The 25000-nt window shown below is 33.4% G+C and overlaps 2 protein-coding genes across 2 annotated transcripts in view; one reads left to right on the top strand and one right to left on the bottom strand.

Annotated features, from left to right (window-relative positions):
• LOC142339438 (store-operated calcium entry regulator STIMATE-like) overlaps window positions 1-25000 on the top strand; it is a 432078-nt gene that overhangs the window by 260015 nt on the left and 147063 nt on the right. The gene's annotated exons all lie outside the window — the stretch shown is intronic.
• LOC142340395 (uncharacterized) overlaps window positions 1-25000 on the bottom strand; it is a 153718-nt gene that overhangs the window by 52288 nt on the left and 76430 nt on the right. Inside the window, exons 11-15 of the mRNA XM_075390973.1 lie at window positions 23325-23376; window positions 17917-18080; window positions 14855-15003; window positions 6023-6187; window positions 1321-1430 (exon numbers count right to left, since the gene is read on the bottom strand). Of these exons, the coding sequence (XP_075247088.1) occupies window positions 1321-1430; window positions 6023-6187; window positions 14855-15003; window positions 17917-18080; window positions 23325-23376 (640 nt within the window). The remainder of the gene's footprint in view (window positions 1-1320; window positions 1431-6022; window positions 6188-14854; window positions 15004-17916; window positions 18081-23324; window positions 23377-25000) is intronic.

Here is a 25000-nt window from a genome sequence, read left to right as displayed (position 1 = left end):
TTGCCAGTCAACAAAAAAGACGGAAGGAACCTTTGACTCCAAAAACTAACAATATTGACATGATTTGCTGCTGATACAGGCAGCCGTAGAACCTTTGAATCTACATCAACAGCACAAAAATAATTTAACGACTAAGACGCAAAAATAAAAACAATGAACAAATTGGTGACTACAGAGGCTTCAACGATAAGATGGAATTAAAATTTGTGACCCAACCGAACCTCAACTCTGGTACTTCAACGGCACAGAACAGCGACATCTTAGTAGTACCTAAAATACAGTTAAATTACCAGGGAGAGATGTTCTACTGAAATTCAGAAATGTTCTAGCACAACCAAACAAAAAAGTGAAAAAACACTTCACAACAACCACATTTTTAACAATTATTAGGAAGTAAAAGAGGAGCAATAATAAGTAAAAAATGATAGATTGAACAAAAAATGAGAGCAAAGTATTAATAGGAATAGTATGATTAATGTTTTCCGTTCATCACAGATGACGGCCTAAGGCTCACAGTTGTCAGCTTCCCTTTCCCAGCTCTGACATTTTTTGTCAGTATTCGTTTGAGTCTAAAATTTTGCGCCGCGCCGTATTGCTTCACAGGCAAAAATTAGTAAAAAAGAATTCAAGTGATATATAAAAAGCCGCGCATTACTCTTGTCTGTTGATATCAAGTGCCAGCTAAACTGGTCTTATCCGTTTTTTGAAGCTGCCCTATTTTAAAAAATAAAAAATAGTCTTGCGTTTTATTTGAGTCGTGTTTGCGAATGAAAAGAATCATACCTAACCCAAAGTGCCTTTAACTAGAGGCAACTTTTGGGTTGGGCCATGAAAAGATTTTCACCGTTAAAAAAAGGAACAGACTCTACCATGTAGCTGGACCTCAAAAACTTTGGGTCCTCAACAATTTGTTTGAATTCAATGTTTACCTCTTTTCGTTCTTGGCTTACAAAATAATTTCCAAAAGTAAAGTGGTGTATTTTGACGTCGTTCTGGTTTTAACATATCAAGGTTAACAAATCAAATTTTTCACTGTTTTCTGCGATAATTGTTAATAACATATATCAAATAAAAGAAACGAAAAAGTGTCTATAACTGATAAGTATTTGCATGATAGTCCATCGCTTGGCTAATTATCTGTGGAAGACAAATTGCATATTAGCAGTTACCAAAAGGCTGATTCTTGAGAATATTCGGCTTCTGAATTCTAAAGTAATTATTCGAGAAATCAAGTTGTAAACTACTAAAAGCAGTGGAGTGGGGAAAAACGTTGTAAGGTTAGGGGGGTGCAGGTACTTTTTGAATGACATATAATTATACCTGTTATGCTTGAGCCTTTTGATGAATCACTTCCTGGACACGTGCTTTTGGGCTCGAACCATTTCCGCTTCAATTTGTCCAGTTCTCCAGACTCTTGAAGTGAAAGAATTCTGTAAATAAACAATAAACATGGAAACTCCTAGTCTATTACCGACGGTTATCTAGCAAGACTCTTAAAAGATCTTGCAAGAGTCTTATAAAATAAAGCATGATCTTGTTATATAACCGTCCATTCGTACAAAAACAAATGATATCCGTCTTCTAGAAAAGTTCTCACAAAATACCAGTCTTTTCCTGAAAAAAAAAGAAGAAAAGAATTTAACCATTGCAGCAAAATTTTTGGTTTCATATAGGAGAGTTGATGTCCAAGCATAAATCTGCGACACCATAAGTACCACACTGCAGCTCATCCAATCTGCAGAACCGCAAAACAAACATAACCGACTAACGCCGTCTAATTGCTCTCGGACGACTTGTGAGCGGTTAGCTGTTCCGTCAGTACCCAGCTGCGCGGCTTAGAGAGGCTGACTTTATCTTAATTGACAGGGGTGGGGTGAGCATGAGGGGGGGGGGGGGGGAGAGAGAAGCGTTGAGCGTGGGGGGGGGGGGGGGGCAAGTGTGTGGAGTTACGGAAGGTATGTGGAGGATTGGGGGTGGAGTGGGTAGGGATGGGTTGGAATGGGGGTGGAGCGAGGTTTCAGTTGGGCGGGATGTACTGAGCGGATGGGGTTAAAGGGGAGGGTCAAACTCTAAAAAAAAGGCCCTTCACATCATAAATTTATGTCCCTTGAACTGCTTCGATGAATCAAAAATATATATACTCAAGGACAAGTGAGCTGTAGGGCTCCAAGAGAAATCAATGCCAACCTGGCTGTGTCTGTTATTCCGTATATGAGAACGAAAAAACAAAAAAGTCAAACGAAAAATTGGTTCAGCAAAAAATTGCAGTAAAAAAGTCCGCATAAAATAATCGCTACAAATTTTGTTTGAGAGCAATTAATCAGATTGTGAAGTTAAGGAATTTCATTGAGTCAACGTTTATTTAGGATCTTCTTTCAAAAATCAGTTGAACAAAAACAGCAAGTAAAATAGAGCGAGGGTTTTTAAAACTTGAAAGCTGTCTACTTTTCGTTATTTTGTGAAAAAACTTTACAAACACTTTTCATCTAAGCAGTCAGCTTCAACGCATATTTTCATTTTTTAAAAATAGAATCTGATGCTACAATATAACCAACCACCGGAGTTCAAGTAGGGACATAAATTATATATCTATCTTTTTACGATTTGTGTCCGAAGAGAAAGACGCAAAATATCAACTAATACAATTCCAGTGACATTTTTGTGTAAACTGTTTCAACCAGTTGTAAACACAATTATGTGAAACTGAGGAAAATCAACGAGTATCAAAAATTTGCAGTCTAGAAAACAAAACTAGAAAATTGTTGATAAAAAGTTTCAATTCAAAAGCCGGGTTCAGAGATGAATTTCAAACTTTTTTTGTAAAAGGAAGCGTGAACGCTGAATCTTGATTTAATAAGTCTTTACGGGGGCCAATTTAAAAATGAAAAACCGATTTTTTTTAAATTGTTTAATCTCTATTCAATTGTTGATAACTAATACAATTCCAGTGACATTTTTGTGTAAACTGTTTCAACCAGTTGTAAACACAATTATGTGAAACTGAGGAAAATCAACGAGTATCAAAAATTTGCAGTCTAGAAAACAAAACTAGAAAATTGTTGATAAAAAGTTTCAATTCAAAAGCCGGGTTCAGAGATGAATTTTAAAGTTTTTTTGTAAAAGGAAGCGTGAACGCTGAATCTTGATTTAATAAGTCTTTACAGGGGCCAATTTAAAAAAGAAAAACCGATTTTTTTTAAAATTGTTTAATCTCTATTCAACTCTCATCAAAGCGATAAATAACTTAGAAAAAAGTCCAAAGAAAAAAAAACAATTTTGAGTAAAACTAGAAGCAAACTGACATTGTTGTTTGAATGACTTTAGGTTTTCAAACTGAAAATTCTAGAGTCTACAAAAATCAAGAAAATTATGGTACTTATTTGCTCAAACACGATATGGGTTTTTTTATATGATGCATCAACTATTTACTTTTTTTTTAAAAAAAAAAGAGATGACATACAAAACAATCCTGCAGCTGCTTTGCTACAAGAGATTTACTAGTCAAGAACGAAAAACGAAAAATATTTCTCTTCTACCTAACTGTCAACAACAAACAGAAATCCATATCAATTTCAACTACTGCTTCTTAGGGGGGTTTCGAAAATCTGAAGAACCCTAAGTTGAAGTTAAACTTGTACAATGAGAGCTTCAGCGTTTGTTCAACTAACTGCGTCTACAAAATGTAGAAAATACAAATTTTCCTGACGTGTTGACAGCGATTTTTAGTTTAAAAACATACCCCTAAAATTAAATAGCGTTTCTATGCTAAAAAACTTTGCGAAATTTTACATTTTCAGAAGAAACTGAAGTGAACATCAATTATTAATTATTCGGTTAATATTCACCTGAAAATCACTAAAGCCTGCAAAAATGATTTAGTTGGAAGAAAATCGTTGTCCAACAGCAAAAAATTGGCTGATTTACTGTTCAATAAGAATCAACTAATAAAAAACTGCAACCAGCCGCATAAGATCCAATCCGCAAAACTCCAAACGCAAACACCTTAACACTCAAAATAAAACATGTTGATCAAAGAGCAAATCAGATTTCTTCTATTTTTTTGCTTAGCAAAACAAAAAAACTGAAACAAACCAAATTTGTTTAAATTGTTTTGCTACGCCAATAAATGCAGCAAAACAATGTAAAACATTACCTTCAAATCGAAATAATTCATTGACTAAACAAAAACTAGAGATAGCAAAGACTAAGAACGGATTTCGAAAACCAATTAGAAAGAGATAAACGTTTAATTGATACGGAAAAATTAGTTGTCAACTTGTCACCCGTGGACAACTAAAAACACTATCGACAAAACAAACTTTCGTTCAAACCGCATTTTTACACTCTTTTCAAAAATCAATGGAATAAATGTTTAGGCAGAAATATAACTCACTTTTTGATCCCTATCCTTTTTCGGCATGACCAAAATCAGTATTCAAATATGACTTCAAAATCATCAAATTGTGCGAAAATATTTTCAAGCAAAGGAAACGAGCACCACTATACAATTTCATATCTGAATAGCATGAATTGTACCTTTTTTGGTTGACTTCGAATTTCTGCTCTAAATCGTTTGGACGGCAGAGAGCGGATTGAAATTTACTCTAGCAAGGACAAGATGAAGGCCGTGATGTCAATTTGAACCGAGGGCGTCAAATTTTGGTATCAAGGTTCTCTAAAGAACGCGTAAGAACAAAAACAGTTTTTCTAGCAAAATAACATAACTATTGAAAACCACAGCTGAAAGTTGTCACTTAGAGTAGCTAAAATCAGGACTTCTCGTCAAGATCAAATCGCTCTGGCAAAAAAAGAAAGAGGAGATGTCACTCGGTCAAGACATTTTTGGAAATGATATCCAAAAACCGTATATGGTTCCATAGAGGCAATACAAAAATTCAACTAAATGAATTGTTTTTGAAGGCTTAATGTAGTCACAGTTTTTTTTTGTTAAACTGTTATCCTGTATTTTTTGTAACATTGACTTTAACGGTCTTACATGGCACCAAGAATATGTATGGTCGTAGATATGGTTTCCAAGATACCATAATCTGCAATATTTTTCGAAAATTTTGATGAGTTGTCCTTTATTTAAAGTTCAATGCATATTTGTTTTAAGAGTTTTTCAAGCAATTTTATTGTTTTTTTTATGTTCAGCTATATGGTTCCCAAGTTACCATGAACTCAATATATGGCTTTGATATGGGTGCCAAAAAAGGTTTATGGTGGCCAACAATGTTATTGAATTGTTTATTCGAGAGAAACTAGACTAGCTCCGAGGAAAACGGAAAGACAAATGAACAGAGGCACTGACAAAAACTAGTGGACAATATAACTTTTTGAATTTCGGGATTTTTTCATTGATTTTTAATTGTATGTTTCAGATTTAAGTTCGCGAATTCAGAAAACCAAAAGAAAATAACAGCAGAAAATATTCGGTATGATTGGGTTCACTCGTAAAGAAGCTTCAATGATCGGCCTGGTTGGTACGATGATCTGTTTCCTACGCAAACAAAGTTGAAAATATCTTGAAAATATTTTAGTTCGGTGACAAATCTACCGGAAACAAGTTGAAATTTTGCTGAACTATTCAAAAGAGTAACAGACGTGTTGGCCTTTGATAGAGAATCAATTCATCATTTTACAATCATGGAGTTTTAAATGCAAAAATTTAAAGTTATTTTCTTAAAAATTTTCGGGCTTTGAAACCCAGCTTACCGACAGTTTTCTACGTTTGAAACCTAACATAACGTTGGTTTTCTACATTTGAATCAAACTAGCAATTTTGTACATTTGAAAACCAAACTTACTAACAAGAGAGAAGAAAAAATGAGTTAGGGATTGTCATGTATGTCTAAAGTCAAACATACTGACTAGTTTCGCAGGTTTAAAATGGACGTTTTTCGCAGTCGACAGGACTTCAATAACCACGTTTTCTATCTATCAAGCATCTCACATTTGTTCCACTAAGCAAACGGTACTATGCTTTATATTGAAGGAATTTTGATGACTTAGGGATACTAACGCGCTATTGACATCTTCCCTGTAGGGAATTCCCCTCTGGAGTGCTATGCCATATCCCTTGAGGAGGAATGGCTTCCCAACTGTCATGAAGTTGCAGTTCATAGCTGCCATGTACTGTAACACCGGCTCGTCCCACATGAACGCATACTTGAAGTTCTTCACTCGTCTGAACAAAAATAGTTCCAATTACACCCGAATCATAGTAACAATGTAAATCAGCGCTGAATCAGAGTATTCTCAGTCTGTCTTTATACTATGAGCAGATTATGATCATGTCACTTCTTACGCTGTTCAGACAAAAAGTCATAGAAAAAAAGGCTCTCTGAAAAGGCTCGCTGCAGCAACTGTAATAATGTCGATATATATATATATATATATATATATATATATATATATATATATATATATATATCAAATGCAGCTTCAGACTATGGTCTCTTTTTAGCGAAAAATATCTGATTTGTTAGTAAAAGATCCAATTTTATTGCGGGTACTATTGATAACGATAGCAAGATAGTCGTGGCTCCAGCTTCAAACAGCTACCACTCCTAAGATCAAATACTGTCAGTATTGAAATAAGTACAACCTTTGCAGAATTAGCAGATTTCACATATTCGTCAACAAAGAAGTTGGATTTTGGAAAAAAAACAGAGATTAATTAACAACCGGCAATGAGTAAAATTATCTCATTTTAATTTATTTCTGGATTACTGAAATTTTCACCATTTTTCTTACATTTGAAATCAGTTTTTATTCATCATTGAAAAGCGACAGAAAGAAGTATTACCTCTCCAATTGTAATCAACTATTACTATTAAAGTGGCATTAGTTACCAGTTTTAACCACATACACTGAAATTTGCAGTTTTTAACAAGAAATTTTTCAATGTTTTTCTGTAGAATCCGAAGTGTAAATTTTACAGTATTTTTGTAAGTTGTCTTCAAAGATATTTCATAAGCTTCTGCTGCTCCAAAATTACAGTTTTTAGGGTTCGGCATTGTGCTCATTTTACAGCTGTAACTTTTCGATGTTCTGTAATGCGACCTTTAGGCAATTGCAAGCGAAGCGAGCATGAAAGTATGAGTGATTAACGAAGAACTTTTAGATCTGGCGGTAGGGTTTTAATCCTTTTCTCTAAAGCAAGACCAAAAAAATGGAAAATAGAATCGGAACAAAACAAAACAAAAACAAGAAGGTTTGTTAATGTGCGTTTGGACAAAAAGTTCCGACCCGCTCATCCCAATTTTTGACTTCATTGTCTAGCAGATGCGGACGAGGAAGAAAAATTTCGAAAATACGTACTGTTCGAAACTCATTGGTTAAGGAAAAAAAATATTTAAAAGGAAACTACAAAAGGAATTGAATAATGCCGGATTGGAGAGCCAATGATACTTGCCATAAACAAAATTACAAGACAAGACGAATAAAAAACAACAAAAACATTTTTACGGTCAGTTTCATTTATCAATTTTTTCAAATCACTAGCAAAGCATCAAATACAATGTATACTGCCAAAATCACTTGTTCTTTCCTTCAAAGCAGAATAGAACGTTCTTTATTGACACTGGATAAAAAGTTTTATTCAAAAAGCAAGATTCAAATTGTGAAGAGTCGTAACCTATCAACAATCAGCTTTCAACTATCATTCAGCTAATAATAGATAGATTCTTATTCAACTCCATCGGAGCCACTGGAAACACAGTGAGACTATGAATTAAAAGATGCTAACGTAGAGAGCCGACAAGAACTGCCAATGGCGAGACTAGAAGACAGGATAAACAGACAAATCAATTGACAAAACAAACGTTAATAACCAGCGAAAATCAATTTTCGACTCTTGCAAACAGTTTATTATAAAGTGCAAATGGTATAAAAACATTCCATCATATTGATTTTGACATTTTGAACCCTCATGAGACTCGATTGAGACGTTTTATTATCCAGAACATGTCATGCGACTCCAAAAAAAACAACAAGAAAATCCAAAATTTAAGAAAAAACGTTGAACTTTGGATGAAAACAGTGTCGAGGCTTTTTAAATTACTGAAAAAAATCTTTCAAGCCATTATTTAATTTCAACTGCCAGCGGAAACCGAAAATGATGTAATATGAGAGGAAAACAGAGGAAGACACTCAAAAACGGTAAATTAATCAGAAGTCTAAAAAAAAAACTTGTGAAACCAATTAGTTGAAAACACAACTACTATAAAGATTATTTATTGTATTCTAGAAAAATGATGTAGTTTATTATCAAAGAGAATAGGCTACAAAATGACAGCAAACGTTTTGTAAAAGTAGCAAAGTAAAAAAAAATCTGGATTAAAAAACATTTTCGAAAGAAAAAAAGAACAAAAATTCTCAACTAAATTACAATATATAGGTTGAAATGTAACTAGAACCAGTTGTATTTCTCATTAGTGAAAAATATATCATAAGACTAAAAAATATTAGCGAACACAGGCAGAATTGAAATAGCCAATACAGGCAGAACTGTAATAAAGAGACTATTTATTGAAAAATTAAAGAGTGTTCAAATGAGTCACGAATGAACATCAAACTGCGCTCATTTCTGAAGACTATGCAGAGAACGCAAGCGATGGCTAGTTAAACAAAATATAAAAAACTTTTGTGCAACAATTTTGTTTTAAACCATCAGCTGCAAAACCATCAGCCGTAAAACCATTAGCTTTAATATATAAACAACAAAAATTTTATTTACGTCATCGGAAATGGAAGGTTCATTTTGTAATTTTTGTCAATGGAATTGCGGTAGAAGTTGCAAAAAGAAGAAAAAGTGGCAGAGTTGAAAAAAAAATGATGGGTTTTTGGATCAAGTGCAAATTATTTCAAGGACTCTCCAACCATATTTTTTAAGAGAAAGCCATTGAGAACTGTCATCATCCAGAGTGTCTGATAGAACGACAAAATGAAAAACAAATACAGGGAAAAATCAACATATGATTCAAAATCTGCAGGAAAAAATTTCAAATCAGTTAAAACTATGGGTTATTCACTAAAAACTCTATATGTTCATATGCGTTTTCTTTGAAAACCAGTGGGGCCTGTTATTAATGTCGAAAGCAGACAAACAAGCAAAAGGGACTTCAACAAAGAACAAATTTCCAAAGGTCAAAAAACGTTAAGGAAACTTGCGGCATCAGACTAATGAAACATTTAAATAAAATTTATAGCCACTAGTAGGAGTAGACTTTAACTCTATAGAAAGATGCAACCTGCGTGTACTGAGACAAAGCAGAAAAGTGACAGAATTTGAAAAACTGCAAGTTTTGAAACATAACTGAGATTTTTTAGATCAAAAGTTCAACGACATTAGAGCCCTTGCCTATTAACTGAAAGCATTCTATAGGTTTATTAAAAACATTTAGGAAACCAACCGAATCGTTAATTATTAATACTCAGTCGAGAGACAACAAAAGGAAACAAAAATGCGGACAAAACAAAAGAAAGATTTTTTGCGTTTGTTCCCCCAGTGCCTTATGCTCCCCCCAATTACAGAGCACGTGTCAGTGTCATTAACTGGTAAATCAATATGTAAAAGTTTTTCATGTGCTTCTGGGGGTGCAAATAATATGAACGCACTAAGCTGGAGGGCACAATCGAAAAAAGATCCCAAAAAGAAATGAAAACACAGTAAATGATCATGGAGCACAATTTTCACTTAGCGCTGTCAATACTTGATCTGAATTAATTTTTAAAAAGCCATTACCCCAATAGAATCAGAACAATTTTTGATTTAAAAAGCCACGATGAGACCAAAACCAGCTTTGACATTGCCGCGCGTTCATAAAATACAAAAAATTGTTTCAAGTGTAACATATAAAGATCATTTGGCGACGAAAAGTTATATTCATCAGATTTAAAAACACACTTTGGATGATGACTATTTTAAGTTACTGATAAACCGGTCAAAAAATCTTTATTCCAAATTATTTTAAAGGAAAAGGAATTAGAACTGGCCGTTTTTTTGAGTTTAGTCATAACTTTTTTTAGCAGTTTTTAGATCTCCATATCCGGTAATTTTTTTAAAAAAAAAATTGGGCTAACAAACATATTTATGCCATTTTTATTCTAATGCTAAAATTTGAAAAATTTTCAACAAAATTGTGAGATTAAGCAAATCAACAACAGTCATCTGTGTTTATATATAAAACTAACAACACTCTTGCTAACAGTTCCATTACTTTTTTCACAAAATTGACCAAAAAAATATCAAAAATTCCAGAAAAGTTATTCAAAATTTACGGATAAAATTCCAATGATAAATATTTGGAAAGCAAGAATTTTCGAAAAAAACCTTCTAATTTTATATCCCACGCTGTACGGGCTTTCTAATGATACCAAAAACAACTCTCTACGATGATAAATCTGTGGGCCGAAAATGACTAAACGAAAAAAAAACCCAGTTGAGCATATAGTTCCTTCTCCACTAAAGTGAGTCGGAATGTAAAAATGTTTTTAAGAACAACAATAGCAGTGAAGAACTTAAGGTGAGGTTCCATGCAGAAATGACCTCTTATCAGACTGTTATCTGATTTTTCCTACCCGGGTCGAGGTGTCAACGCTAAAATTTGCTGATAAATGTGAGAATTGTGGTGAATGCGGTAAATGGTTGTAAGAGTAGCAATTTTTTATCTTTATTTCAACTCAAATATGTCAATTTACGAATGTAACCAACAAAGAGGCTCGATATTGTGCGTACCCACATATTGTTCCGACCCCGCTCATCCACGTTCTTGACATAATTGGCCACCAATTGACGAAGAGATAGAAAACTTTCAAAAACATATCGTTCGATAAACAACCAATGGAATACAATAATGCCACGCACGCTATGATCCAATGTCCAATTGCGCAAAATTTCAAAGCCATTGGGACCAACGATTACCGTTATAAATTAGAAAAAATTATTTAAAATGTTCAAACAAATAAAAATCTCAAACATTTTAAGAAATGTCAAAGTAACAGTCGAAAAAAGCTGAGAAGCAAATGTTTGAAGCTAAAACCGTTATAAAGATTAAACAATAGCTCACTGAGATTGGGTTATGACCTGTGCTTACAGAGACTGAGCTATGAACCGACCAAAAAATTAATTAGAAAAAGACAAAGATAATAAACCCAAATAAGTTTTTGAAACAAAAACTTTTTCAAACGTCATAACAGACTTAAAATTTGAACAAAAAGCGATAAATTAGGTGGCAACACCTCAGGAGCCAATTGGGCCTGTTAATAATGAGAGTAAATCACAACCCCAGAAAAAAAACAACAAATACTTTGAAGCCAAAACTTCAAATACTTTTACGACCCCCACACTGGTCAAGGTACAATAATTATAAGATGTGACCTGCAAGAACTGTAAATCATTACTTTCTACTCATTTCATTATCAACAAGTCTTCTTTATAAAAAGACTACGTAGACATGACAACAAAAAGAAACCCATAATTTGAACAAAGTAGAAATCTCGAAAATTTTTATAAAACTAAATTGTCGAAGCAATCAGTCACAACGCATAACCAAGCGGAAAAAAAATTCTTTTTTTTCGAATCAAAAAAATAAATTGAGACTTCTACTTAATGAGATTGAGTTACATGGCAACAAATATGAAAGCAAAAACGAGACACTTGAAAAATATATTTTTCTTTAAAAAATTAATTTGAAAGTCATTAAAACAAACCAATATAAATGGAAATTTTGAGTTATGCGTCCTATAGAATAAATTCAGACCTATCGTTATCAGGTATATGGCGTACAACAACAAAACGAAAGACAATCATAGGAAAAAAAAAGAAAAATCACAAACAAAAACTTAACAAAACAGTTATCCTATCCAGATACGCCTTTTTTCCACGCTCTGCATTTTCTAAACTATGCTTTTGTTTAATGTGGTCTTGTCAAAAATGTGTTTACACGACAAGGACACAAAATGAACTCGCAAAATATGCAATTACGCTCAAAAACAAGAAAAAAGAAAAGGCGTGTATCAAAACAAAGAAACCTTCAATTGAAAAAAAAAACGTTATAGACATTAATTGGTAACATATAGTAAATCAGTTCCCTGTTTTTCCTGAGAATGCGCTCGAAGTTGAGAGAAACAAGATAAAATAGTTGCATCGTTCAAAGAATCAACGATATTTTCCTAAAACAAATAAATTCAGTCATAACAGACATTAGATAACAACTGAAGGAGTTGTCTAAGCTCATTATGCTCCCTTCCCACTGGATCTTTGATTGAGGGCACTAAGTCATTGAGCTACCAAAATAACAAATAAAAGCAATATTCAAGAAGTCCAAAAAAAAACTTTTACGAAAAGATTGTCTGAGTTACCAAAGCCACGAGCTAACCTCTGAAACCATATGATCTCTTTAGGCCTCATTTTGTGTAAATATTACTTAACAAAAATTGAGCCCTGATTTGAATTCCTTGTTAGTAATTTGCATAAAAAACTTTTACATAGGAGAAAAATTTTGGAAAAATGGTGCGTCCCAAATAAACCTAAAATCTTTTTTATTGTAAGAATCCTCGTTGAGATCAGGATCCGGCCAGATATTGATGCGACTCCAACAAATATCTCAATTGTTCAAAAGGTTGCAAAAAAGATCGATTTTAAAACAAAGTTTCTCAGTTTGTCAAAAAAAATAATGCATTTTCTATAATTATCCAGTTTAAATTTGCAAAAACTGGTAAAACTCTATCTCCAGAAAACTAATAAAGCCAGCAGGAGTACAACTATTTCTTCTTAGGGCTTGACAAGAATATGGCCGCTGATTTGAGGTGTCTACTTCCAGCAAATTCAAAGCATGTGGGCTAAAAAAGCAGACTTGGTCTCATCTTCGACGAAAAAAGTCGGAGTTTTGAAAAATTTAGCGTTAATTCCAGCTCCGATCGAACAGATCGGCAACTCTCCTTTATCATTACATGCATAATCAATAATACTAGAGACAACAATTTTAACATATTCTGGCAAAATTGCCGAAAATTTAATCAAAAGTACTGAAAATGTGAATAAAAACAGCTGAATTACGTCTATTTTTCACAAATTTTTATGCCTCGATAACTCACTATAAAATACGAAATTTTAGAAAATCTTTTAATTACCATATTCTATGCTGGAGGGGTTTTCTAATGATGCCACTCACAACTCTCCACGTTGATTATATCGATCGGCCAAAAAGGTCTGAACAAAAAAATAGAATGACAACTCTTGAAATACAATTCAAATAAATGAATGCAAAATTTAGAAGTACTCTACCTGAACAGCAGATCAATACCAGTCAAAACACAAACAAACTAAACAAAAATATACTGATTGCTAAAACTCCTGAAGCTCTTACCATTAAGGCAGAATTTGACCCCTTTAAATACACCTATTTTAAAGGATGTGCAAAACCAATTTTCTGTTCGAAATCGGTTCAATGTTATATCTGCAAGACGTGATAAAAAACCATTTGCCCTTGAAGTTCGATTAACTCCAGAATGACAGAAAAACTAATTAGAAAATCAAACCAATTGCAAATTGCAATAAAATTGTAATGCTGAGAATCGTGTTATCAATATCTTCAGAATCAACTCTGGGTCTCTAGAGGATATTCATTAGCCCAATTCCAAGCCTTAAAAAATTTCTTTGCTCAAATTCGATAGACAATAATTTTTTTTTGAAAAAGGGTTCTATTTTAAATAACTAGAAGATCGTTCTATTAAAATGTTGAAAACCATTCAATTTCCCTCACAGCAACTATTTAAAAACATACTATCAAATCCCAGATGGGGTTACCTGACCACTTAGGCACGAAAAACTGAATAAACGACAATTATTCTGAAAAAAATATTGCAAACATTATCAAAAAATTTCTAAAGTTCGAAACGATAAATTGTACTAACAACAATCCATTGATACTAACAAACATGCGGGAGCTTTTTATCATTACGTGAAATAAGTTTTCTGGCATTTGTGTGTAGAAAAATAGCAAAAATAGAAAAATATTTTGGGAAACCTTAAAAAAATGCAGATTTTATCCAAAAAATGCTAAAATTCAACACATTAAAATATTGAAAACCAATCCATTGTTACTAGAAACTATGCAGTGTCCTATTATCAAACTCTATCATTCCCTCACCTTGAAGCTGGAAAGCTCAAAAAGCGACAAAAAAATTCAAAAAACCTAAAAAAAATTGCAAAATTAGTATCATTTTGCGTATTTGTGTTTGGAGTACCAAAACATATAGCTAATAGAATGGATATAGCCAAGACTTATCAAACCAAAAACTCAAAATCAAACAAAAAACAAAAAACTCGAAAAACTCAAAAAATCAAAGAAAAAACTCAAAACTAAGACTCATCAAAGAAAGAACCATTTTGAGCCCAAAAACTAAAAATGACTTTTTAACCTTAAATTAAGGCCATCCCAGCAGCTGCACCACTCTAAGCACTTGAAGGACTACTAAGGCCCACTTTGGGCCTCTAATGAAACTTAATGCCGGCTGGGCTTTACCTGTTTATCCCGTTTTGAAAGATCAAAGTCGTTGAAAAATGTGTGAACTCATCTTAAAAAAACACAGCGCCCCAATACAATTCAAATTCTTTGAATTGTAAGAATTCTTTGAATTGTAAAAAAAAACCAGCTGAGCATATAGTTCATGCCTAACTAAAGTGGGTCGGAACAAAAACACTAAACAGTTAGATGTCAATCCATATAATTCAAATTAAGTATCAATTGAAAAAGGAAATAATTCACATTTACCTTTTCATTTCTATACGCAACTATTTGACTCAAATTTATTGCAGCCTTTGGCTACTACACTGTGAGGTACTAACTCGTATCCGTCCTCGGGTGTTTTGACAGGGGAGGTGGGAGTTTTGTCGAAGTAGGCGGCGATTCTTTCGTACAGCACATTGTTACCCTTTTGTTCTTGGAATGCTCTGTACACTGAGGAATCGTTCACTGTCCCGTAGTCCACTATACTCTACAACGTAAATTCTGCAATTTATTACACACATTATTTCAATCTAGAAAAACCGACACACAATTCCAAAAACGGTAGAGCGCATATGTTAAAGTTAATCCAATAATTTTAGGCGAAAAGTAAAAATGGCGCATGCGTATTCTTTCGGTTTTCTCTATTTTTCTTCAATTAGAGATGTCGCTAGGACTCATTGATATTTTTTAAAATTTGATTGAGATTAGGTGCAATAAATTTGAGTTTGGCCGGTAAAAATTATTTTTCTTAACCAAATCGTAACTTTCTAGAGTTCCCTACAGCACATTTTACAGTATTTAAAATGATGTAATGAATTTTATTATTTTTTTGCTTATTTAATATCCATGAGCGGATGTATCATTTTTTGGACAGTTAGTGACAAAGCAAACGCACCCTGTTCAATCTTGACGACATCCATTTTTCCTTTTGAACAACTCACAACCCGTTTTAAAGTCTCAAAAAGCAAACGACTCGCAACGGCTAATGTGGCGAATCTATTTTTGGCGTGTATCCAGCCCTACCAAATATTTTTTAATATCATTACTCTGCGTGAATTAGACTTGCAGATATCAAGATGTATCCTCTCGACCCGAGCCGGGACGTACTCGAAGAAAAGTGTGTGCAGTCATTTCACATCTTTTTTTGAGCTGTACCTAGAAATTTGAGGCAGGATGCACCTATGGATGTTAGTTTCACGGCAAGAGTTGATTTTACGATTCGACACCCAATTTTTACTGTTGCTCGTTCTGGCTGACCAATGGAGTCGAATTTAAGGTTCTTAACAATTCTGGAAATGTGTGCACTTTTTTCAACTGCTAACTGCATGAAATGTTTATAAAATGGTACAGAACAATCTCTCTTAATATATGAGGTATATTTATTTCCTAAGCGAACTCATGTAAAAATTGGCTTTTGACAGAAATTGATTGAACTTAACGCCGTATAGTTCAATTTATAGCCAAAATAGAGTAATAAGATTTTTTCATAGTAGGTGTTAATGTTTACTCAGCAATCAGTGATTGGAAATTGCATGTGCAACTAAACTGAGGAGAATTGGGTCTGTTTAAATTAGAATGCAAAACTCATTTACAAAAGATAAGGTGAAAGTTAAACATTGGATGACCGCATTTAAATGATGGATCATATTTGGCATTTTGCATAGTAAAGCGAAATCTCCTTTGGCATATGAAAGATCAGAAATATAAGTTGACTTGTTGGCTTAAAAGATAAAAGTTTAATTACATAGGGTAACAGCATAGGTAAACAAGGGAAGACAAGAATGGTAGACACAAATAAAAAAAGAGTGAAACAATTTAAGAAGTTGAGTTTTGGATACCGATAGAACTTAGTTACCTAGCAGGGCTAAACATTTTGCGACATTCGTTTCGAGCTAAACAAATAGTTCGGTTAGACCGGACTGTTTCAGGACTAAAAAAAGAGCCTTAAATTTTGTGGGGTTTTAAATTAGGTGGCTTATAGGAACTGATCTGTGTTATTCACGCTAAAATTATTAATTACTAATATAAATTGTATTGAAATCGTTCTTTCCATGGAAGTGCAAAAGTTTTTCTCATTTTATTTTTTCCCCTTTTTTGAAACTACGTGATGTATTGCAGATCAACTGAGTTTAAAGACAATATAATTTAAAACACCGTAAACGCCAGGCCGAGGGGAAATGAGAGAGTAACGAGGTAGCGCTCGCTTCACTAGATAATCATGTTTATTTTTATTAGATCAATCTATTGGGCGACTGATTCCACTCGCTTCGCGGTCTAATAGAAACTCAGAAGACAACAATTGTGCTAATCCTGTGCAAAAATTGTTGCTCTTGTATTACAAAAAATGAGATATTCAAAATACTTTGTGAAAAACAATAAAAAGCGACCGTTTGACACTCAGAAAACTAATACATATTCCACAACCTCCATTTTTGGGTTCAGTGCTGAAACTTTATTTAGCGGCTAAGAAGTACAACTCGTAGTTTACACACATAAGAGTTAATCACATTTAAGTATCAATCAAATACAGGGAACATATATCAGTACACCGCTTTGAAACAATTGCAGAAGTAGAGGTTTCATCTACATAGACCAATACAAAACTGTCCGGAGAGCAAAAAACTCGAATAATGTACAATTTTATGGAACTGGCCGTATTTTTATAATTTGAGTTGATGACGGCTTTGATTTGAATTTTTTTTAAAGAACTTAGCATCAAAAAATTGTTTCTTACTTTTCTTCTCCATTGTTTTTGTACTTTTGGGAATTTTTTGTTTCAATGTGCACATTGTCCTCACAATTATTCAGCTGGTTGAAAAACAGAATTTGTTTTGAAAAACCAAACCGATCAAACCGGCAAAAGTCTATAATGTCACTGGCAAAAAAGACGATTTATTTTAAGTAAGCCAATACAGGGGCCCACGAAAGTTCTTTTTTCGAAATTTTTGGTTCTCTTGCCACATGGTGACTAATTTTTTGAGAACTAAAAAAGATTCTCGTGGGCAACTTTTTCTCAAATTATTTTATATTAAAATTGATAACTTTGTGTTTGCCATCACACAAAAAAACCAATCATGTGGTAAGAGAACACAAAATCAGCCTAGTTTTTTTTTAAAAAAAACTTGTTTTCGCAGGTTTTTTTGAGAATCTATTGACCGACGGTTATCTTGTAAGATTTTGAGAAATAGGGTTATATTGTATTTGTCTTTGCAGGGCTCACAAGAATCTTGAAATACTCTGGTTTCATTATTTCATTATTATGTATAATTTTGCAAAAATCTTGCAAGACTCTAGTTTTTAGACTGTGGAACGTTTGTCTTGTACGAACTTTCAGGTTTCTGTCCAAAATTTACAAGCTCTCACAAATTAACCATTTGGGGTCCAACCCGTGTTGCGGTACCTGGTCGACTAAGTTCTCCAGACTCTGTATGGGTGTGTCGAGGCGAGTGATGGTGAGGAAGGCGGCCAGGTTGGCAGTGTATGTGGCCACCATGATCAAAGTGAAGAAGTACCAGAACATGGCCAGTACCCTCCCGGATATCGTGCGGGGCTGGTCCTCGGGACCTTAAACAACCAATCACTATCCTTATCATATATTTCTACATCAAATGCCTGCAAGTTTAAAATGCCTCATCTTCGGGAACTTGATTCACCCCGGGTAGAATATTATCGTATTCTGCTTATCTTTGTTTACCGATATAATGTTTGAATACCGACTAATTTTGACGGGTTTACCTCTTATATGCTACACAAAACAATATCAATGCTAAAACACCGTTTGTTAGTCTTGCGACCGAGGTCTATGAAGATTAAGGGCTTTCACAAGGGAAAAGCAATCAGTTCCTAGAGCTCCACTACATAAATTCCACATAAGTTTTTTTACCCAAAGCAGACGGCATTTTAAAACCTGTGCGTGATTCGAAATTCGGTAAGTTATACGGCTCTGCAAAATCGTATTCAAATATGGTTTTGAATTTTCTTAGATTCTCCATGCTGTTATTGGGATCTTCGAAACAGACACTACCCTAGTGATGAGTGAATTTAAAACTTGCAAGAATCTTGCAAGCTGATTCAAAACTTGCAAGATTCTTGCAAGAATCTTGCAAGATATCAATCAAGGCAAAAAAATAAATCAGGTTACAAATGTTGTAGAAAACATCTTTGAGGCAAATTATTGTTTATTGAACAAATTACAAAACCGAATTCAATAAAAAAATTTTTAGCCCGGATTCAAAATCTTGCAAGAATCTTGCAAGAATCTTGCAAGTTTTTGAATTCTGAAAATTTTATGTTTGTATTTTTGGTAGCTCAAACTAACTGAAAACCAAATGAAATGACTGATATAAAAATTTTTGATCAGCAGAACTGAACCTATTTGACTTTTTCCGTGAACGCTTTTTGAATGTGAAATCTTGCAAGCGATCTTGCATTGCAAGATGAATCGATAAGCTTGCAAGATTCTTGCAAGTTTTTTCATTCATCGACCACTAGGGTAACTTCTCAAGGACTTGGACAGAACCGTATAACGTGGATCACTCACTACACTCCGTTGTTACAGCAGAGAGAGAGAGAGAGAACCGTATGGGAAATCAATTCTGCCAGCAATCTTTCTGCCGCTCATGAATAGAATGAAATGAAAACTTTCCAGGTACAACTAAGAACAAAATGAATGATGATTTTGAGGGAAGATAATATTTTGGGTCAGATGGGCAAAAATTAGGCTGAACTGATTTGGGATCTACAAATCGACCATGACTCCGCTTTCACTTTCACTTTAATTGCCCTTAAAAATTCAGATTATTATTTGTTTTTCAAAGATATTCTAAATCTTTTAAATCAGCGAGAGCAGAGGCAAATAAGTAACATTAGTGAAAGCGGTATCAGTCTAAATTGATTGGTAATGAAAATATACGTTGAACGAATCCACTGAAACTTATAAAAAAAAACCTGAAATGAAAAATAGAACACGAATAAAGCGCAATCTAGTCTATAAAAGCGAATTCTGTCAAAACAAAAGTTCAATTTACACCGAGAAATTATTTAATAATTAAAATATACATAGAATCAATTTAAAGAGAGTGAAAGAAACGTTGAAAAAGAGAAATCTGAGGCATACAATACCCCACAAATTCAAGTTCAGCTGATAGACACTGCTGTTTTCTCAACACAAAGGAAAGATGAACAAATTTAAATTTAAAGTAAACATTAACCAGACCAAATATCGAAAATCTTTGTTTGTCATCTAATTTTGTTGGTAATCTAGATGTGTTCCTAAGATCAGGAAGAGGTCAATCCAAAGATCAGACGAAAAAGAGCCAAGTCCTCTCCTATTCGGAAAAAATCAGCAATGATTAGAGTTACCCTCGTGATAAAAAATTAAATATTTTTATATAAATAATCAAATCAAAATTTTAAATACTTTCAACGTATTTGATTCTTTGATTTTCTAATTCAGCAATGTTTTTCTTCCCGGGTAAAATTCGAATGGTTAACTGGAAAGAAAATGCAAATTTCTTACAATTTCTCATGAGACGTTGCATCGCCATATACGTTCTTATAAGTTCTTATAAGTTTAACATAATACTTACAAATTCTAACAAAATCTATCAAACTTACAAATTCTTAAAAGTTAATCATTTACAACTAAGTTGACACTTAGTAGATAACCACTCAGTTACAAGACTCTTGCAATATGATCATTCGACTTACAAGGCTCTTAACAAGCCACATATTCTGCTTATAAAGTTTTTATGAGATAACCGTCTCGCGCAAAAAAATTCCTACGACCTTAATACCTCTTCTTGGATTAAAAATCGCTTAAATGTCGCAATAATTAAATGTACACATATTTCGGGCACCGACAAAAACACAAGAAAAAATTATCAGAAATTTATTAATCTAAAGCATCCGAAAAGGAGTTTTTCCATATTTTTTCATCAACTTTCTTGATTTTTTCTTGACTTCTCAATTTTTTTCCCTGATTTACTGTTTTCTTGAGTTGCTGATGGGTAGACGATGGGTTAAAACCACCGAAACATTTTCTGCTTCAGACCATCATGAAACAGTTAGTCTTTTTTGATGCTTTCACAGGTCCTCCTATTATATTATAACTGTCAATTTCTAATATCAAAACACTAAAAATATATTTTTGAGTTTGAACTGAAACTTAAAAGTCACTCCTTCAACTTGAAAGGTTATACAAGTTGACTACTCAACTAGCAAGTTCTTAAATTAGCCATCTTTTGCAAGAAACGTGCAAGTACTAACAAGTTATCCATTCGGTCTCCACCCGGTTTCCGATATTTTTGAGAGGATTGTCTGTCAATTATTTGCTGTTACATTAAAGTAGATGCCTTTGATAGATTTTTGTTAAAATTTTTATGTGCGGTATGGAAAATGTGGCCCCTGAAACGAAAATATTTCTTTTAATTGTTTGGCGGTATGTAAAATTAACAACCTAAATTAATGATCAAGTACTGACATGTACTTTTTTTCGTAATTAGACAAAAGCTGCTCAAAGATAAGATAATACCTTGTGTAGTTTTTTTTGTTTTGATCTGAATTTGACTTTGCACAACAAAACACCCCTCATGAGTCTGAAAATTGCGGACTCTGATCATTAATGCACAATTCTATTTGCATTTCTTCATTTTAAATTTATAAAATACACATTATTTAATAAAATCAAAATCGTCAGCATTGTGGCATGATTACTTTTTCAATGGAAAAGTTTGTCCGGTTTGCATTCTATTATATAGTTGGGAGATGAACCTATGTTTTCCAATTTGGTTGAAATGTTATCAGTTTTGTGCTTCTATCATTTTTGCTATTTCACTAAAGTTCATTGTTTAAATTCAAATCACACTTTCTCCATTCAATAAAAAAATTTGGTTCGAGGAAATATTCAATTTCTGATAGCAAAAAACTCAGAACATGGAATGACAAGGCAAGATGAAACAAGAGAGTTACTAAATGGATGCATTTAATAGAAAAATAAACAAATATGTTTTAATACAAGATCATAAATTGGCTCAATTTGTAAAAACTTGAGTACAAATTTGATCTTCCAAGATTAAATATTAACTATTTTTGACGATTTAAGGAGTAATTCAATGTGCTGTGAGGCCCGGACACTAGTAGACGTTGACATAGCTTCCATCAAGCTAGATTGACAACTGACATAAATGTCAGAAATAGATCGCTTAACTCTTAAGATATCTAGATGGGCACCAACAGACGACTGCTTAGATAGCAGCCACTTGAAAAAGTCTGAAAATCAGAGAACAATAAAATGCCCGCTGGTGATAAAAAAAGGTTCAATTTCATATTCCTTAAAGCTACTTTAAAAAAAATAAGGAAACCTTTAAAGTCAAACGTTGTTTGTAATTCTGAATACAGTTTTCAAAATGATTTTTAATCTAATATTCAACAGTTCAAAGCTTTCAAAAAAAGTTTTCTTGAGCTGTAAAACAGAAAGGCAGGCAAAGGCTCTGCACTACTGTTTGAGAAACGTTGCTAGAGCCTAATTTCACAAGATAAAACTTGTGACTGCCGTTTAATTCTGTTTAGTTAATGCAAATTCCGCATAATCTAATGTATGAACTGGTGACAATAAAGATGAATGTAAATTTTTGCCCATGGCAGCGTTGAATCTTATCATTTAAACATGCTTTCATTTAACATATTCAGACAAAAGACATAATTACAACAAAGACAAAATTTATTCAATTTTTTTATTAAGCTGATCCGTAGGAAGAAATCTCTGAGGTTTGCGTAAGGTTTGCGTTTCATCTTCAATGGTTCTTCATGCCCCGCAGGGTGCATTTTCTTTCGTTTAATTAACGCACGAACGTCTAGACATATGCAACTTTGAGCCGACTATAGTCTGGACATGAATGCACAAGTTTTCAATTTTGGAGTGCACAAATTTTGCTTTTGAACGCACGAAAGTCTGCAAGTAGGGTCTTCTTGAACGCTTGATGACAGCACGAAAGTCTGCACATAAAACTGGGTAGCAATGTGGTTCAATTTTTGTCGACATTCTTGACCTTTCAGGGAACATTTGTCTTTAGAGTGTTATTTTGTTCGGGAGGTAGCTATAAATTATTATGAAGCAGATTTATACGAATGAGACGTTCCAATAATTGCAATACATGTGCTTTTAATCTTGAATATTTTTCTTTTGACAGTGCAATTTGGTTTTAGTGGCGCAATTGCTGAAACTGTTCTCAATTCATTTTCCAAAATTGGAGCGAGAGAAAGTCTCAAACTCCACAAGATTTTCTCTAAGACTTGAAATTCTGGAACTGTCTCCTTCCACCTAGCCCCAGTTTATTAATCCTCCCGAGTGATAATTGCACACCTTTTGATGGTATTTCTGTAATAATTACACATTGTAACTATCAGTCGCACCTCTTGATTAGATAGATTAAACTAATCGTTATCAAAAAGCCGCTAATGTTTTGTTCACAGTGGAAAAGAAAACAGTTCCCTGTTTTCTTCTGAAATCATTTTCTAATACATCTATGAGCATGAATTACTTGAGAAGCAAAAGGAGGGATGAGAGAAGAAATTTAAAAGCGCTTTGAACAACTAACTACAGCATGGATTTTGCGTTTAAATTGACTTGAAAAGCGCTAAAAATGGAGTTAGCTGGAAATTATAGAAAAATAATGAAAGTAAAATTTAAAAGTAAATATGAGAGAGGGAGATTGGGAGAGAGAAAAGAAAAGAGAAGGCGCAACTGGCTGATATGATTGTAAAGTTACACTAAACAGGTTATAAATGGGTTATAAATTGATTAGTTACCCGCGGAGGCAAACACACATTGGGCTGTTAAAGACAGTAAAACATCACCAGACTGTTGGCAAAATTTAATCAATACACAGTCATTATACTATCAGATGAAAAAGAGCCACAGTTTTGTTTGCTTGCACTTCACACTCAATAAGACTAATCACAATAATGAGCCAAGACTAATAAAGAATTTTCTGCTATCAAGGTGAGAGATAAAATGATTAGCAATTTTTCAAGAGATTCACTCGTGGATCGCGTAGTTGAAATCTCAGCGTATAAAAAAGATAACCTTTGTCCCAAATAAGCGAAACAAATTACATAGGTTTGCTTCTTACTTGCTCTCTCCTCTACCAGAAAGATGAGTTTTGAACCACTTAGTTTGGATAAGTGGATCGAATCCTGAAGGTGTCCTTGGTGTAGATTACATTGTGACACCAATTGAGGCGTTAAAGGCAAGTTATCTTGCAATATTTGTTCTAAAAACTGATTTTTCAGGATGCTGTATCCTCACTTATATAACGTGCACTTTCTTGCAAGTTTTATGTCAAAATTTATAAAAATCGATATTCCACTTACAAATCTGCAAAAAACCCTTGTATTGGCCTTAGTAAAATTGCATTCTGAAAAGCACGCCTTCTAAAATCTCTTGCAAGAATGAAGAAAATTAAGTAAGAAAAAAGATCAGCCTTGCCTCAAAACTACTGATCTTTACAGAATAATTCATTTTTTTTCAAGTTTTATTCAAATTTGATTCTGAAAACTTGTTAAAATTGTTAACTAGTGGTATTGGTTTCACATTTACCAAGAAAATTTTGTTGAACTGTTTGATCAAGTTTTGGCTAAAACTGTGGTCCAATTTTTCAAAAAATTGCCTTTTAATTAGAACTGGCACCAAAATATGCTTCTTTAGCCCACTTTGCTAAAGTTTGCCTGAAACGTAGATCCAGAAACTGCTTATACAATCTTCTCAAACTCCATTGTGGTCTAATTTTACTTCCTTTTCCTATGACAGTGCATTTGTAGTTTGATTTTGTCAAAAAGTTTTAAAACATTTATCCAAATTTTATTTCTATTTTTCTTAATTACATTATTTTCAAATTATCTAATTTCCTGAAATATGGAAAAACTTATCTTTTTTAATTGACGCGCAGCACGAGCGAAGATCGTTTTCTGAAGATAAATTTTCTTTTTCTACTTTCTGTACGTTATATGCAGGCCATAATGATTTTAATTCAGAGCTCAATTTTTGACGCAAAATGAACATATATAAAAATTTCATTGAAAAACTCATGGATTTATAAGTTCAACATTGTTTCTTTTGCTTAAAAAAATTGTTTGTGAAAGTTTCAGGTCTATCGGTATTCCTTGTAATTTTTGTCCTTATCGGTTAGTCTTACAAATGACAGGTCTAATTGGCTTCCTCAGGGGTTAAAAATTGTCTATCTTATCATAATGAGCTGAAAGTCTAAAGTTTATGTGAAAATGATTTGAAAAAATAAATTTTCAAAAACAACGGATGTTTGAGCATTGACTTTTTCTCTATTTTTTGTCAACGTAAAGCTTAGTCTCAGCGAAGAGAGATCTTCCAGCTGATTCAATTGTGACATTAACCTTAAAAGTATTTTATAAAAAGACATTGAGGTCTGATCGAAATCATTATATGTTTTTTGTATTTAATTTTTTTTTAC

The sequence above is a fragment of the Convolutriloba macropyga genome, chromosome 5, assembly GCF_964194025.1.
Source record: "Convolutriloba macropyga chromosome 5, txConMacr16.3, whole genome shotgun sequence".
Lineage (NCBI taxonomy): Eukaryota > Metazoa > Xenacoelomorpha > Acoela > Convolutidae > Convolutriloba > Convolutriloba macropyga.
This window is presented reverse-complemented; position numbering and strand designations above follow the sequence as displayed.